General features: G+C 42.7%; 2 protein-coding genes across 2 annotated transcripts in view; one reads left to right on the top strand and one right to left on the bottom strand.

Annotated features, from left to right (window-relative positions):
- TECPR1 (tectonin beta-propeller repeat containing 1) overlaps nt 1-5,409 on the top strand; it is a 43,771-nt gene extending 38,362 nt beyond the window's left edge. Inside the window, exons 23-25 of the mRNA XM_019512885.1 lie at nt 900-1,006; nt 1,716-1,835; nt 3,722-5,409. Of these exons, the coding sequence (XP_019368430.1) occupies nt 900-1,006; nt 1,716-1,835; nt 3,722-3,919 (425 nt within the window). The 3' untranslated portion in view covers nt 3,920-5,409. The remainder of the gene's footprint in view (nt 1-899; nt 1,007-1,715; nt 1,836-3,721) is intronic.
- Nucleotides 5,410-9,800: 4,391 nt separating this feature from the next.
- BHLHA15 (basic helix-loop-helix family member a15) lies at nt 9,801-13,526 on the bottom strand. The gene is made up of 2 exons (XM_019513002.1): nt 13,352-13,526; nt 9,801-11,339 (listed from the first exon to the last, which is right to left on the bottom strand). Exon 2 carries the CDS (start codon nt 11,269-11,271, stop codon nt 10,759-10,761), a length of 513 nt encoding a protein of 170 aa, XP_019368547.1. The 5' UTR covers nt 11,272-11,339; nt 13,352-13,526; the 3' UTR covers nt 9,801-10,758.
- Nucleotides 13,527-14,293: the final 767 nt, after the last annotated feature.

Genomic DNA, 14,293 nt, shown 5'->3' with positions numbered 1-14,293 from the left:
TTAATCGAGTCTGCTCTGACGTGCTGTAATTACAGCACGTCAGAGCAGCCTTGCTGCTTGTGTGTAGGCACCTGTAGATAACATGGGACACTGCATCTGCAACATTTGTTTAATTCTTTGCTGGATTTTCCTAAAGAAGAGTTTTGTACCTGAGGATCCCTGCCAGAAACCCAGAAGTGTGCAAAACAGCAGGAAGTGTAGTGTAACATTCAGAACACCACCCCAAACAAAAACTGGTCTATTGTCTAAAGACGAAATTAAAGTATTCTTTCAAGTTTTTAACAGTGCAACCTTCTTCCTGAGAGATTTCTTCTTCTGTGCTTTACTTTAACATCATTGGTACACCTTGTTCTTTTATAGATTTAGAATACAAGATCTTTTCCCCCAAGGAGGTCTACAAATTTGACTTGTGCCATCCTTTAGGAATCTTGTAAAACGATAAATTCCAAAAACTTGAATTACATCTCTCTAATTCTTAACACATGGGGAGGAAATGCAACCAGATCCTCTAAAGCAGAAGTTGGCCACCTATTACCTGGAGGGATTCTGCACTGTTTTGGCAGGGGTGAGGGTTGTGGAAGGGGCTTTAGTAGTACTGTTGCATCTGGATGGTGGGGAGAAGTGGTAGTGATAGCAGCAGCACTGTAGGAGGGGGAACAATGACCGTAGCTCCAGCAGCAACAGCGCAGGCTGGATTGCATGTTGCCTGCATTGAGAATTAAGCTCCGTTAAAGTGGCTTCTGCTGCAAAAACATTACCAACCCTTGCTGTAAAGGATAAATATGTATTACCACTGATATCTTATAGTGCTTAATATCAGCCTCCTATGTGATCATATCTGCGCTCTAAGTAAAAGACCACACTTCTTTATATAAATTAAATCCTGTCTATTTGTATAGGTAATCTCTGGTACCGTCAAGGAATCACACCAAGCTACCCTCAAGGATCTAGCTGGGACCATGTGTCTAATAATATTCGTAAAATTTCTGTAGGGCCCCTGGACCAGGTCTGTATTAAATTCCTTTGCATCTCATTAATTATAAATAATATGGCAAAACCCTCATTAAACACTGGTTTCTCATCTCATTTCTTCCATAAGGCAGTGATCTAAATGTGTCCTAATGGCAACCTGAGAATTAAGGCATAGACAGATGAAATATTTATATATTAGTATAATTGGTATTATACCTTTATTTAAAAACAAAAAAATGGACAGATGGTGTAAACCCGTGTAATTGGAGAACTGCCCCTGTAAGAATCAAGCTTAGCTTTAATTTGTCCACGTCAGTCCTGGGACAGCAGTTTGCTAAAGACAAACGAGAGTGCTCCTCTACCACCTAAGGGCAAGGCATAGTAGTAGCTATTGCGTGGACAGCTGTCTGTCTGTGTCCTAAATCTGGTGCACTGTACAAACTGCTATACATTACACCAGAATATGTGTACATCTGTCCATGCCCTGTGAAATAGTAACACCACCTTTTGCTGTCCCAGTGAGACAGTGTAAAAAGCATGGTTTGTAAACTTGTAAAGTCTTACTGCCTGGAATTGTTTTCACTGCCAAGATGTGTTTTCTTCAGGTTTCTCTCTGCCCAAATTAGGTGGTTAATGCTGTAAGTAAAGTCACTGAATCCTATCACATGGACTGTTCTTGCATGGATTGTCACAGTTTTCATTTGTGGGGGCTAAAATACTCCTTTTCTATTTATTTTTAAAAGGTCTGGGTGATAGCTGACAAAGTTCAGGGAAGTCATAGCCTAAGCTGCGGGACAGTCTGTCATCGGAAAGGAGTTCAGCCACTGGAACCCAAAGGGCTCTCGTGGGACTACGGCATTGGGGTAAGTGCTGAAGGCAAAAATTTGTTCTAGAGTTAGTATCCAAATAGGTTTCAATTTTGGGGCACTGTCAGTTTGCTCAGCGCTGTCTATCAAGGACAGTAAAGAGACTTGGAGAGAAAAATAATGTTTTTATTTATCTATTAATTTATTATTTTCTATTTTTTGTTTTCTTCAGGTCTTGCTTATTATTGATTCTCAGAAATCATTTTTTAATGATTAATTATTATGTGAGCTGGGGCACTGTGTGCAGATCGCTGACTCTGGGACACACACATCTCAAAAGTTTGTGTCCTACAGCTCTCAGTTGTGCCAAGATTTTGGTTTGCAGCTGGAAGGGTTAGGAAGTTTGACCTGCCCTGTTCTCAAGGTTCATTATTTTAAATAGGAAATTAAAAGGTTTGAACAGAAAAATTTAAAATACAGGAACTAACATAGTAGCATTTAAAAAAATAAGTCTTGGCCTGTATGTGATGATCCCATTGCTCTCTGTTACAGTTCTACAGCACTTAGAGTGCAGCTTTTTTTAATATTTTAGGAGAAATCCTGACCCCTTTGAAGCTGACAGCAGAACTCTCCTTGACCTGAGTGAAGTCAGTAGTTCACCCATGCTCCATGCTCTAGAAAAGTTGGTTCCTTGCCTTGTGTGCCTAATTCCTTTTAGTCATTGTGACTAAGGTACCCAGAAAATAAGAGCCTTGGAGATTTCACCCCTTTGTTGTTGTGGAACCAGTAAATCTACACAGCTCCCCTGGGAAGTGACTATATTTACTCACATGACACATCCCCCTGACTAAGACACACACCTTGTTTTGGGAAAGCAGGATCCAGAAGCGATTTTTCCCAGTCTTATCTGCCACAGCATGGGCTCACTCACTGCATGGACCAGGGATGGGGTCCATTTCCTGGCATTGCTTACTATCCATCTGCAGCTCCACAGCCCCCTTCACTGCGAAATGCTACTGGCAATTTGGCAGTGGCTGTTAAAAGGGTAAACCTCTATCTGCATATCGCAGGGCAAAGCTGAATGACACTGGGCACATCTACACAAGATATTTACTGCGGAGTTGCCCAGTTAGCTCTGCAGTAAATGCGTTGGGTCTACATGTGTGGCCCTGTTAGGCCACAGGAAACTAATAAACTCTGCAGCAGGATAGCACTTGTACTGTCCTGCTGCAGAGTTTTTTCACGCACAGCAGCGCACATGTAGATGCTGACCCAGCTGGCTAGGGTACAAGGGTGCTTCAGTGCAAAGGCTGCCTGCTGGCTAGCCCTGCACTAGAGCACCCTTATGCCCCAGCCAGCCCCTCTGCAGAACATTTTGCTGGATCAGAGCAGCCCTAGGCTGGCAAACTGACACTCCCCCTCTCCCCCGGGCCTTCTGCCAGCCAGGGATACTCCAACCTGGCTCAGTGTGCTGTGGTCCCAGGCACACATTCAAATGGCGTGCCCAAGAGCAATATACTCCAATGCAGTATGCACCAGAGTTTATTGCTGCAAATTAATTGCTTGTGTAGATGTACCCACGGATAAGTGGACTCTGCCACTGCTCCATGTGGCCAGGATCCAAGCACAGCCCACAAAAGCCATTCCAGCATCCCCAAGTTTCCATTCCAGTGTGGCAGTCACTTGTCTTATACAATCATACCCCAATTGGATGGTTACTTTGAGTTAAAGGTGCATGTGGTGTGTGAGTAAATGCGGTACGTGTGATATGATGTCAGGGTTTTACCAGAAAGCCTGTCTTTCAAAGAGTCCTAGGAGGCAATTTTCTCCCTAGATAGGAGCTGAATAAACACAGTAAGTTCCTTGTTCTAAACAAAGCACTGAATCACATTGTGTAACTAAATTATGATGTTTCCTTATTATTATTTTACATTTTCTTGTAGGGTGGATGGGAACACATTACAGTCAGAGGAAATGCAACAGAAGCTCCTAAGGTTGCTTTACAGGATACCTCTGAAGAACATTTGGCAAAATCAATAGATCCAGAAGATGGGGAGAATGGAAGGAAAGGAGACCACTCTAAAGCCAGTGTTTTGGTTATCGAAGGACAGGAACTAGACAGAAATGCTGTTAGTTGTTAATATGTTCTGTCGCCTGTATACTGGGCATTGCTCATTCTCAAAACAATGTAAAGAGAAACAAACTGTAGGGCTTATCAAACTGTAGGGCTCATCATGACTGCTCAGAAAAAAGTAGCTCTCTGATAATTTTGATGTATTTTTAGACCTGGAATTTGCAATGTGCTTTTTAATATTAAATAGCTTCTACCAGTATGGATGAAGAATGACCTGAGAGAACTGACATGCAATTTGTCAGAGCAGGTGGGCACTGCTAGGAACCATAAGAAAAGACCCTTGACATAGCTGCTGTAAAACCAGATGAATGTGACTATCTTTGCAAACTTGCATTGCATATTTATTTTTTATAAAAAATATTTAACATCCTTCCCTACATGCCTCATATATAAATGCATCTTGTATACTATTCTCCAGTTTCTTCTTTGGATTTTAAAAATTGTATCAATGTGATTTGATTTACAGGAAGCTAAAGCAATTGCACAACAGCAAAGAATACATGGCCCGATTCTGCAGACATATTTGGAACCAGCAAATCTTTTCTTTTGCAAATCCTACTTATGCCTGTTCATGACCAGTATCTGCTACCTTGACTTGGGGCAAAGTAATATTCTATTACACAAATACTTCCACAGATTTCAGTAGAATGATATGGTCCTGTTCATTGTGAATAGGGGTGGTAGGACCTGGGTCTAAATATCAAACCTAAGAATGACAAAACTGCTTTTTATTTTTTCCCTTGTCCTGATACTCAAAGGCATTAAATGACAAACTCCTACTAAGGTAAGGGGGTGTTAGGCACCTAAATATATTTAAGGATCTGGGCAATACTCCAACTGCTTACAAATCATGCTTTTGTATGAGTCTTTTTTCTACAGAGAGAATGGAAAGGTCATACGTCTGATTTTAACATTATACAGGTAGAAATCCAAATTAATTCTATGAAGCATGTGGAGTTCTGCCCCTGTGCACTTAGACTGTGGCTCTGCTGTGAGTTTGAACTAAATGTTCCATCTTGATTATATTTCCAGCTCTTCTTCTAGTGAATTAATACATCACTGTAGTGCTAGTGTTCAAAAGAGAACGTCCACTTTCATCCTTCTTTGGAATCTTAGTTAATCTTAAATTATTATCTATTTTTTTTTTATTTTAAAACCAATCCTGTGGGTGCCAGTCACCTCCCTGAAAGTGCTGAAGTCAGCTGCCTGCCACTGGTTTCAGAAAGACACCTAACACTTGGCAAAGTCAGAAGCTTGGAGATTCTTGTTGAGGGACTGATCTTGTACCTTCAACTCCATGGGAGTTCAGTGAGAGCAAAATCAGGGTCAGAGGGCACTTTTACACATGCTTCAGAGGTGGAGGGCGGCACTTTAATTAGCATGGCTCCAAGAGTCACTGATCCACTGATACGTGAGACACCATGACGCTTTAATTAGAGCAGCTCTTAGAGCCGCTCTAATTAAAACACTGTAGCATCTCATGTATCAGTGTCCCCATGCTTAAAAATGGCAGCAGGGGGTTTGTTCAATGAGCTTTAGTTCAGGCACTTCCGCTGCCATTTTTAAGTGCGGGGATGCTGATACATGAGATGCAGGAGGCTGCTGGAGCACAGTAATTGCCATTTTCTAGCAGCCTCTGCACTCACGTGTCTAATTAGTAGCACTCAAGTGTGAGTTTATAGCCTATTTCCCTATGTTGTGTATGTGACTATATATGGAGTTATTTTTATATGAATTACATACAGTCTCTTGTGGTGTCAAGTAGTGCATTTGTAGATGTAAAGCTGTTTTGTTTGCATGTATTCCAAATGTATATCTGATATTTTAATGCCAAGAGAAATTGTTTCAAAAGTCCAAATGTGAAATAAAGATTCTTAGATATCCAATATCCTATATTGTTTGGGCAAACTACTGACTTTCCATTAAGTAATTATAGTTTTCTGTGATTTTTACATCTGCATCGTGGTGTAGATATTTAGTGACACTGTATTTGCATTAATTCCTATAAATACTAAGATGCGCACAGTTCTATAAATCACACAAGTTGTCTCAAACATAGTTAACAGATTTATCACATTTACTCTTAGATAATTTATTAGGCTTGCTTTTTCTCTGCACTATATCAGAAGGTCATTGATACTTTCCTTTTGAATATCCAATGTTTACATGTTCAATAATCTAATCTTATGTGTCAAATACTGAGTCAATAAAATTTGTTCTAAAATTAAGGTAATCTTGCATGTTTTTATTTCTCCCTGGGTTGCCAACTCATGTCTGTCTGCTTCACTACAAAAAGCTAATTTTAAACAAACAGTCAAAAAGATTTAAAAAGGCTCATTAATGAAAGTTGACTTCAGTTTTTTAAATGGTCTTGCACAATAAGATTGATTTTTGTCAGAAATAAGTTACTTGTTGTGCAATCCCTGTTTAATTTGCACACACAAGAGCTCCTGCAACACTAGGGTTAGCTATTTTCCTGAAACTACGAAGTCATGTATATTATAGGATGTGTACTAAAGTAGCCAACAGTTTTGTTCACATTAGTCATAAGCAGGTCACAGCTGACGGCCAGTATTTGCTCAGGGCAAGTGTACCTTTTATATCTGTTCTTTGTACCACTGACTGCCTGATACTGCATTTGTTCAATGTAATGCAGTATTGCTTGTCAAATTCTTTAATAACTTAAAATAATGCTTCCTTATTCGTACTAAGCCTTAGGTCCAACCAATGATGCACATGGAAGCTAAAATGCTGCCTTGTCAGAAAAGTCCTTTGTGGAAGGACTTTGAAGTCTGCAGAATGCTACAGTGGGAATCTCCATTGTAAAGCATGGGATTGAGAAAGTTTAAAGAACCTTACAAGAATTAGAAGATTTTTTTTTCTAGATGCCATTTGTTGCCACTTATAAAAGTTATCTGTCCCTAAATAGGGTCCCTAGAAACCCTGGATAGTTTCATGAAAACATTTAGTAAACAACTACTTAACTTTAAGCATCTGTATAAGTGATTTTTCTAAAAAGGGATCATTTTAAGCAAGTTACATTTTTACTGATTTAGGGCCTATATCTATCTCCAAGATTGACCACAGTCTGCCACAATATCAGTTGTACCTAGCTGTAATGCTAATTTTCTCTAATATTAGGCATAATAATAAAACTAGTACTACATGCAGTACCCTCTGATTTCTGACCAAAGCATTTTCTGCTTCGTTCAAGAATCCAAGGACTGTGGTAATTCCAATCAATTACCCTCTGAAGTGTGTACTCACATCAATTCTCTAGTATATTTTAAAAGGAAAGAAGCTTTTGTTCATACCACAATTCTTCCCACTGCCTTGTAAAATAATTGTTACAAAAGCAGGTTTGTTACATGGCTGCTAAAATTGTTGTGGCTGATTCTTTGCAAGAAATGCATACAGAATAACTTTTCTTTAAAGCAATGCAAGAATAGGTATTCCTGGAGTAGTAAGCAGCAGCAGTCTTGAAAAGCTAGGTAGCTGAGGTCTATTACGCCTGCTACAGTGAACCTCACCAGAAGAAGCTGCAGCTAGATCAATTGAGCAAGTTCCTCCCATGCTCAGTGAAGCAAAGGGGGGAGAATGCATCATCGTTCCCCTGTGGCCAGAGATTGTAGCCCACAAACCTGATGGGATCCTTGGAGATTTGTGGAAGGGAAAAGTGATTCAAAAGGAGCCTATGATCAAACAATTTGGACCACATTCTTGGATAACCATGTTACCAAGACCTTCCTCTGCCATGGCCTCCAGTGGATGAGGCTGTGTGTTAGGCCCAGGAATGGTAGTGTGTAGCTCTCTTTATTTAAAACGTAAGTAACTAGCTGTAGAAAAAAAAGAGTTGTTCCACAGAACCAGGTGTAATGGATGCTGTGCTGCTGTTGTCACATGCCTCACCACTTACACAAACAGTCCAGTGTTTACATTGCAATTGTTTAAAAATGTTTCTGACCTTTATTAGCCTTTCCAGTTTGACTGCTTCCCAGCTGTTGTGGCCTTATTCCTCCTGAGCTGGCTTTCTCCAGCTACCATCGGAGGTCATTCAAATTCTATGAGGGGACAAAATCCTAAGCAGTCTCATTTGCTAACATGGTCTAAACTTTGACACTAGTTATGCAGGCAGATCAGAACCCTCAAACTAATTCACTTTGGACCCCTGGATATGTAACACTATGGTTTAAATGACACCTCACCAGAATTTGGGCATTTCAAATAAAAGTGTAGGAAAGCTTTTGTTTTACCATTGTCTTCTATGAAGCCAAAATTTCAACCCTGATGTTTCGCAAGGAGGAAAAAATATACACACACAGTGACCCCTTAAGTTTAACTATCTGGGGGAAACAGGAGCTCACCTTAGAAGAGTGGCTCTCTATGCAGCTCCTCTATCAACTCTGAATGTAAGCAGGTCTGCTTTCTCTTGGGAGTCTGCAGTGCTGCAGGGAGGTATTGCCTGCGCAAACCGTCTGTCACTGATCTCAAACAAAATTCTGTATTGCCATCCAAGCCTGAACTACAGGTTCCCCTGCAATGAAAAGTGCTTATGGGCTGTAATGTGTCTCTCTCCCAATTCATCAAGTAAAGAAATCTGAAGACCCTCAGTGTCTATCAGATCCCTCCTTTTCAGAATCTGCCTTGGCTGCAGAAGAGGATTTTAGGGTCACTCTAACCTGACTGGTGGCAGGTAAAATCAGTGAGCAGTTAAGACTTAATGGGCCTCTTCTCATGCATGTAAAAAGCAAGTGAGAGAAAACGCCTTTCATCAGACCTAGGCAAATGCACTTAGTGCTCTTAGTGCTTGTGTTCACTTAGTGCTTGTCTAACATCTCTCCCAACTATACAGCCCAATAAACGATATTACCCAAAAATCCTTTCCTCACATATATATTTCCTGAACTATCAGGCCTACAACAACAACCCAATCCTACTTGACCCAACACAGCCAATCATCTCATGTGGAAAGTTATCCAATAAGCTAGGGACATAATGGGCACATTGTGGCTACTGTATGAGGTAAGATGCCCAACTGGCTCACCCATTGTCTGCTGTGGCAAATCTTTGGTGGAGAGAAATTAGATTTGGAACTGGAAAACCTTAAATTGATGAGGCAAAACACAGTTCCCTCCTTCCCTCAACAATTCTGTTAGCTCAATGCATAAAATGTAACATTATTCTACATCATACCTGCAAGTAGCTATGGCAGAAGAGAGGAACTGGTATTCTTTACTGGCCTGTCTGTGAAACCTTAAACTTTCTTCCAAATGAAAACATCACTTTACCAGTCCTGCCAGAATTAAATAAACAACATGTTACAACATATAAAAGGGCTAAATCATCTCTCAATTAAATCAAGCCTTAAAGCAGCAAGGATTCATAAGGACAGAACTACTGCTCAACTGCAGGTGAAGAACCAAGGGTGCAGGATCAACAAAGGTCTCTTCAACGCCACCCCTCCCGCCCCAGCTTGCAACAGGCACAGCCCCGTCCAGCAAAGAGGAAGAGGTAGTGTGCATGATGCTCCACCTCATGGCTGTATGGAGTCCAACTGTCCAGCAATTATCCTGCTACTATCAGAACTGTGCGACCACAGGCAGATGGAGCTGCAATACAAACTGTACGTGCACCACATTTCCAAGCAAGGAGACTTTAGCTTATTTGTGGGAATGAAGGAAGTGCAAGACAGAGGGGATATCAGGCTTTCTTAGTCATATACAAACTTTAGGAATAAAAATAAACGAATTTTCTTGTTTTAAGAAATTCTGCCTCATTCCAATTTCATGATACTGTGCAAACCCAGTATAAACTCAACCTGATTACAAAGCAGGCTGTTAGCAGGCTTCAATTTAATTAGATATATTATCAATATCTAACCTGCAAACAACACACTGTAAATAAAACATTTCTGTCATCATAATTTTACAAACATCATAAATGATTTGCCTATACTACAATTGCCCCCAATTGCACTCAAAAGACCCAGTGGCAACTAAGTTTCACAGGGCTAGGTGCCGTGCCAACACAGCCAAATCAACATCCTTGCCCTGAAAAGCTCACAATCTAAGACATCTTGGTATTCAAATTAAAACAACAACTTTCAAATATATATGGTGCAGCAAAGTTCAGATTCGTGTGCATTTAAGTACAGTAGTACATCTAGCTTTGGTGAGTTTTGAAGTAGGACCAAAATGCACCATAAAACTTTGTTAGCATGACAGAAAGTTACCTGTCTGCTGGACTGGAGTAATCAAGCTGGTCAAATACATTTCTATTGTCGTGAACTTTATTCTTTCTCTTTAGCAGCAGGACATTTAAGTATTCAATATAGTATTCAGTATAGTTCCCTGTAATTGTAATTAAACAAATTATTCCTTTTACCCCAGCTCAGATCAGCTAAGTATTTTCTTCAAGTGTCTGGCTGCTATCAAAGCACCATACAGGAGTATCAATATTTCACTGTTTGTCCACCAGACTGTCCACTAAATTGTGTCATCTGAAGGAACAAATGTTTCAGCCAAGATTCTGCAGAAAGACTAGTGAGTTGAGGTGTTTCTACAGTTGGGTGCCAATTCAAAAAACCTTAAAGAAGCCTAATCTTCACAAAGTCCCAAGTACCCAACTCTCTGGGGACCCAAACACTGAGACATCCAACAAAATTACTGAACTCCTTGAAAATCTTCATGTACAATTTCAGATAATTTCAATGTGTACCATGAGGTGTAGTCACTAAATTTTGTCTGATTGTTCAAAAAAAGACTGGAGGAAACAACCCCTTAACTCTCCAAACGCTGAAATGCACAAAAATGAGGGGATGGGAGAAAGCAAAGCCAGTAGATCATTTTAGCTGCCTTTGCTGAAGCTTTGTATTTGCGTGGAGTATTTTTTTAGTTGTTCTTCACATTCATCTTCCCTTGGCTGCTGTTGGTAATGCTGGTACAATGTGGACCCACTGGGCCCTGATCCTTCAATAGCTGGGAAGTGTCCATTCGACATACTAAGTATGGTGGAGGTTAGTGACTTAATATAATTTTTGGCCAGTGTGAGAGTCTCTATTTTAGAAAGTTTATTTTCAGCTCTTACATGAGGGATGACCTCCCGCAAGGCCTGGAACGCATTATTGAGCTTGTGCATTCTTTGCCTTTCCCGCTCATTGCTTTCCAGTCGTCTCGACTCTCTGTCCTTGCTGTTCCAAGAATGCTTGGCCCTCGCTGCTGCCATCTTACTGCTTTCCTTCTTTCCCCTGCGTCTCTTTTCTTTCTGCCGCAAACATTTTACCAGTTCCTCTTCACTCAATCTTGACGCTTCTTTGTCAACTGTAAACTTATGCTTCTTTCCTTTGGTTTTGGTCTTCATGTTTCAATAAATGAGGAGGAAATGTGATCTCCCATTAAATGAATCTTCTGGTGCTAACCATCAAAGCACTGTAAAAACATGACAAACATCTTTAGCTGTCTGTTATGTTTCCTACCAAACAAATGGCGAGTTGCAGTGTTGGCTCATTCTGAATCATCCAGTCTCATCTGGAAAGCTGCCAGCCCCTGTGTGAATGGAGACAGTGGAGAATCCCTCTGCAGAGAATGACAGTGGCTTCTTCTTTCAATTATGGGTAGGGACCTACCAAATTCAGGGCAGCTGCCCCCTGATAATGTGCTGCAAGTGCAGCACTGGGCACCATTTTTGCAGTGGAGCATGGTGGGCTCCCCCCATGCCTCTGATTAGCCAAGGGGCCTTGGAAGTCCTGCCCCTCCCCAGACATGGACAGATGACCATTTGTTAACAGGACGGCCATCTGCCAATCTCCAGGGAGGGGAGGCACTTCTGGGGCCCCTCAGCCAGAGGGGGGAGGGCCGCCGTGCTGTGAAAATTTCTCCCTGCTCTCCCTCTCTCCATGCTTCAGGATGCCAGGTCTTTCTGCCCTTTTCTGGGTTTTTCAGCTTTTTTTTTCCCCTGCTCACTGCTGATTTTTCACCTTTTCACGGTCCCTGCGCCTTTTCCCAGGTACCAGGCTTTCTCATGGAGACCAACTGAATTTGCAGTTTCCGCAAAAATCATGACATCGTGAATTCAGTAGGTCCCTAACTATAGGCAAAGAGCTACAAAGGTCAACTGAGTAGAACTAAGTTCAGCAAGTGTTGCCAGCTAACACCCTTGGAGCCTGACATTGGAAGCAATCGCATCTTGGGGAGATGTAATTCTCCCCATGCTCTTCCTCCAGTATGTCTCACCAAAGCTAGAGGGACTTCCCCTACACATACATACCATATTTCATGCTGTATAAGTTGAGGTTTTGAGACAAAATATTTACCTTTAAATTTGTCCCTTGACTTATACACCATATCAATACTTTTGACCCCCATCACTGTCTCGACCTTCCTCACCGACAGCATTGCTGTCGCTGGAGGGTGCACAGGGGCTGGTATAAGCTGATCCCATATTTCTGATCCAAAAAGTTAGGTTGAGTTATACACCAGATCCAGAGAACTCCTAACTTTTTTGATCTGAAAAATGGGGTCAACTTTGACACCACGTCAACTTGTACACCATGAAATACGGTTCATAGACTGTGATTAAGAGAATGGTCTCCTTCATTCACAGATCTCTCTGCCAAGAAAAATTCTGAAGCAGAAGCCAAATGAGTTTGGTGACGTGGAGCTGGACTGAACCTGTTGTTATATCAGGTCCGTAGTAGACAGACGTGACAGTGCATTCTAGCAACATCTAAATCCAGTGCAAGACACAGTAGTAGATGTAGTGCCCTTGGGGAAAAGAGTGGATTTACATGCTGGATTCAGACACTGCCTTTCTACTTCATAGATTTCAAAAAATAATAATATGATCCTTAGCATGAACAAACCAAAAACCATGTTGCATAATGGGAAGCATGACTGGCGGCAGCAGCTTAGTTATAAACTCCCTTTCTAGCTCTCCACATTTCTCTCAATTGCTTCCCTTTCCTTCTAACTCCTCTGCCCCAGGGTGCAACAAATCCATGTGGCGTGAGGGCCCTGCACATACAAAGAAGCATTTCAAACTAGAACCCTGGTCTTTGGCTCTAAAAAATTAAACTAGTCTCTTCCCCTTCAACATGTTCAGATTATGCTGTTTGGAGGCAGCCCCAGATTAGTGAGCATCACCCATTCACTCACAAAGAAAAGTCAGGAGGGGAGCCACTCACTCTCTCCAAATGCCACCGGTTTCTCCTCTCCACACCTTTTGAGTTCTCCCCCCTTGCTTCCCAGGTCACTTCCCTGCCTCCACCCCTTCCTTTCTTGATACCCTCACTCTCAGCTAAACTTCTCAGTATGTTCCTCCATCTCTAGATGTTACCCAAAGTTCAAGAGCCATTCATTCAAGGATTTATTCACTTCTCATCCATAAAAAGTCCGTTCACAGACCAGTGCCCTTCCCCTTTGTTGTTTGCTTTTAGTCTCACCTTTGAAGTTCAGGCTACGTCAGCAGAGTATGCGACTGGTAGAAAGCTCGGGCTGCTCCTCAGCGACAGTTTTCTCAGCTGTTGTCCAACAATACTGTTACCATCTCAAGCTGTTGTACACGGAGGGGAGAGATGGTTGTAATCTGGGCTCAGAGGGCATTAGACTAACAGAGCTCCCAAATGGCACGGCACTAGTGGAGACCCTGACGTGCCAGAAACTGGTACAATGGAGCGAAGGAGACAGCGTCCTCTCCTGCCGCACTGAACATTGGCCTAGTAGCAGGGGAGGGTCAGTTTGGTCTGCTACAGCCCGGAAATCCACGCCCCATCTAACACAGGCAAAGCCTGCTCTTCTTTTACCCACAGACCTACAGAAACGGAGCAATACCTCCAAGCTAATGAGCCACAGGACAGGTGACACCCCCATCACATGCGGAGCCTGGTATAATGGCACCCGCCTGCCCACGCCACCCCCTCTCCTGCCCACGATTGGTGCTAACGCTGGCACAAACGCTTCCACTTGGTTCAAGCTTTTGGCCCTTAAAGGCTCAGGTCTGGAAAAGATTTCTGCGATGACGACTACACGCGCGAGCCCAGGGCAGGAGCTTACCTGTACAAAGCTTCCTGTCCTCTAGGAAAGACAAGGAGGCGCCGCTCTCCCACTGCCCACGACGGCAGACGGCCACCGAGATGGCTGTCGGCAATCTGCCCCCACAGGCGGGGGCGCAGCCCCAGGCCCGGCCCGCGAGGCTCCTCAGGGCCGCGCTCTGGGCAGCGTGAACGCCCGCTCTCCCACTGCCACCTCCCCGGCTGTGCCACGGGCGACCCACGGCGCGAGCCCGGGGGTCAAGCTGGGCGCCACGGCCCGAGAGGCGCCCTCAGCTCCGCGCCCGCCTCCCCGCACAGCACCCGTGCCTGGGCCCCCGCCCCGGGGCCTGAGGC

Source organism: Gavialis gangeticus, unplaced genomic scaffold (genome assembly GCF_001723915.1).
Source record: "Gavialis gangeticus isolate Ggan-Ray unplaced genomic scaffold, GavGan_comp1, whole genome shotgun sequence".
Taxonomy (NCBI): domain Eukaryota; kingdom Metazoa; phylum Chordata; order Crocodylia; family Gavialidae; genus Gavialis; species Gavialis gangeticus.
The sequence above is the reverse complement of the archived record's forward strand: the minus strand, read 5'-3'. Positions and strand labels throughout refer to the sequence as shown.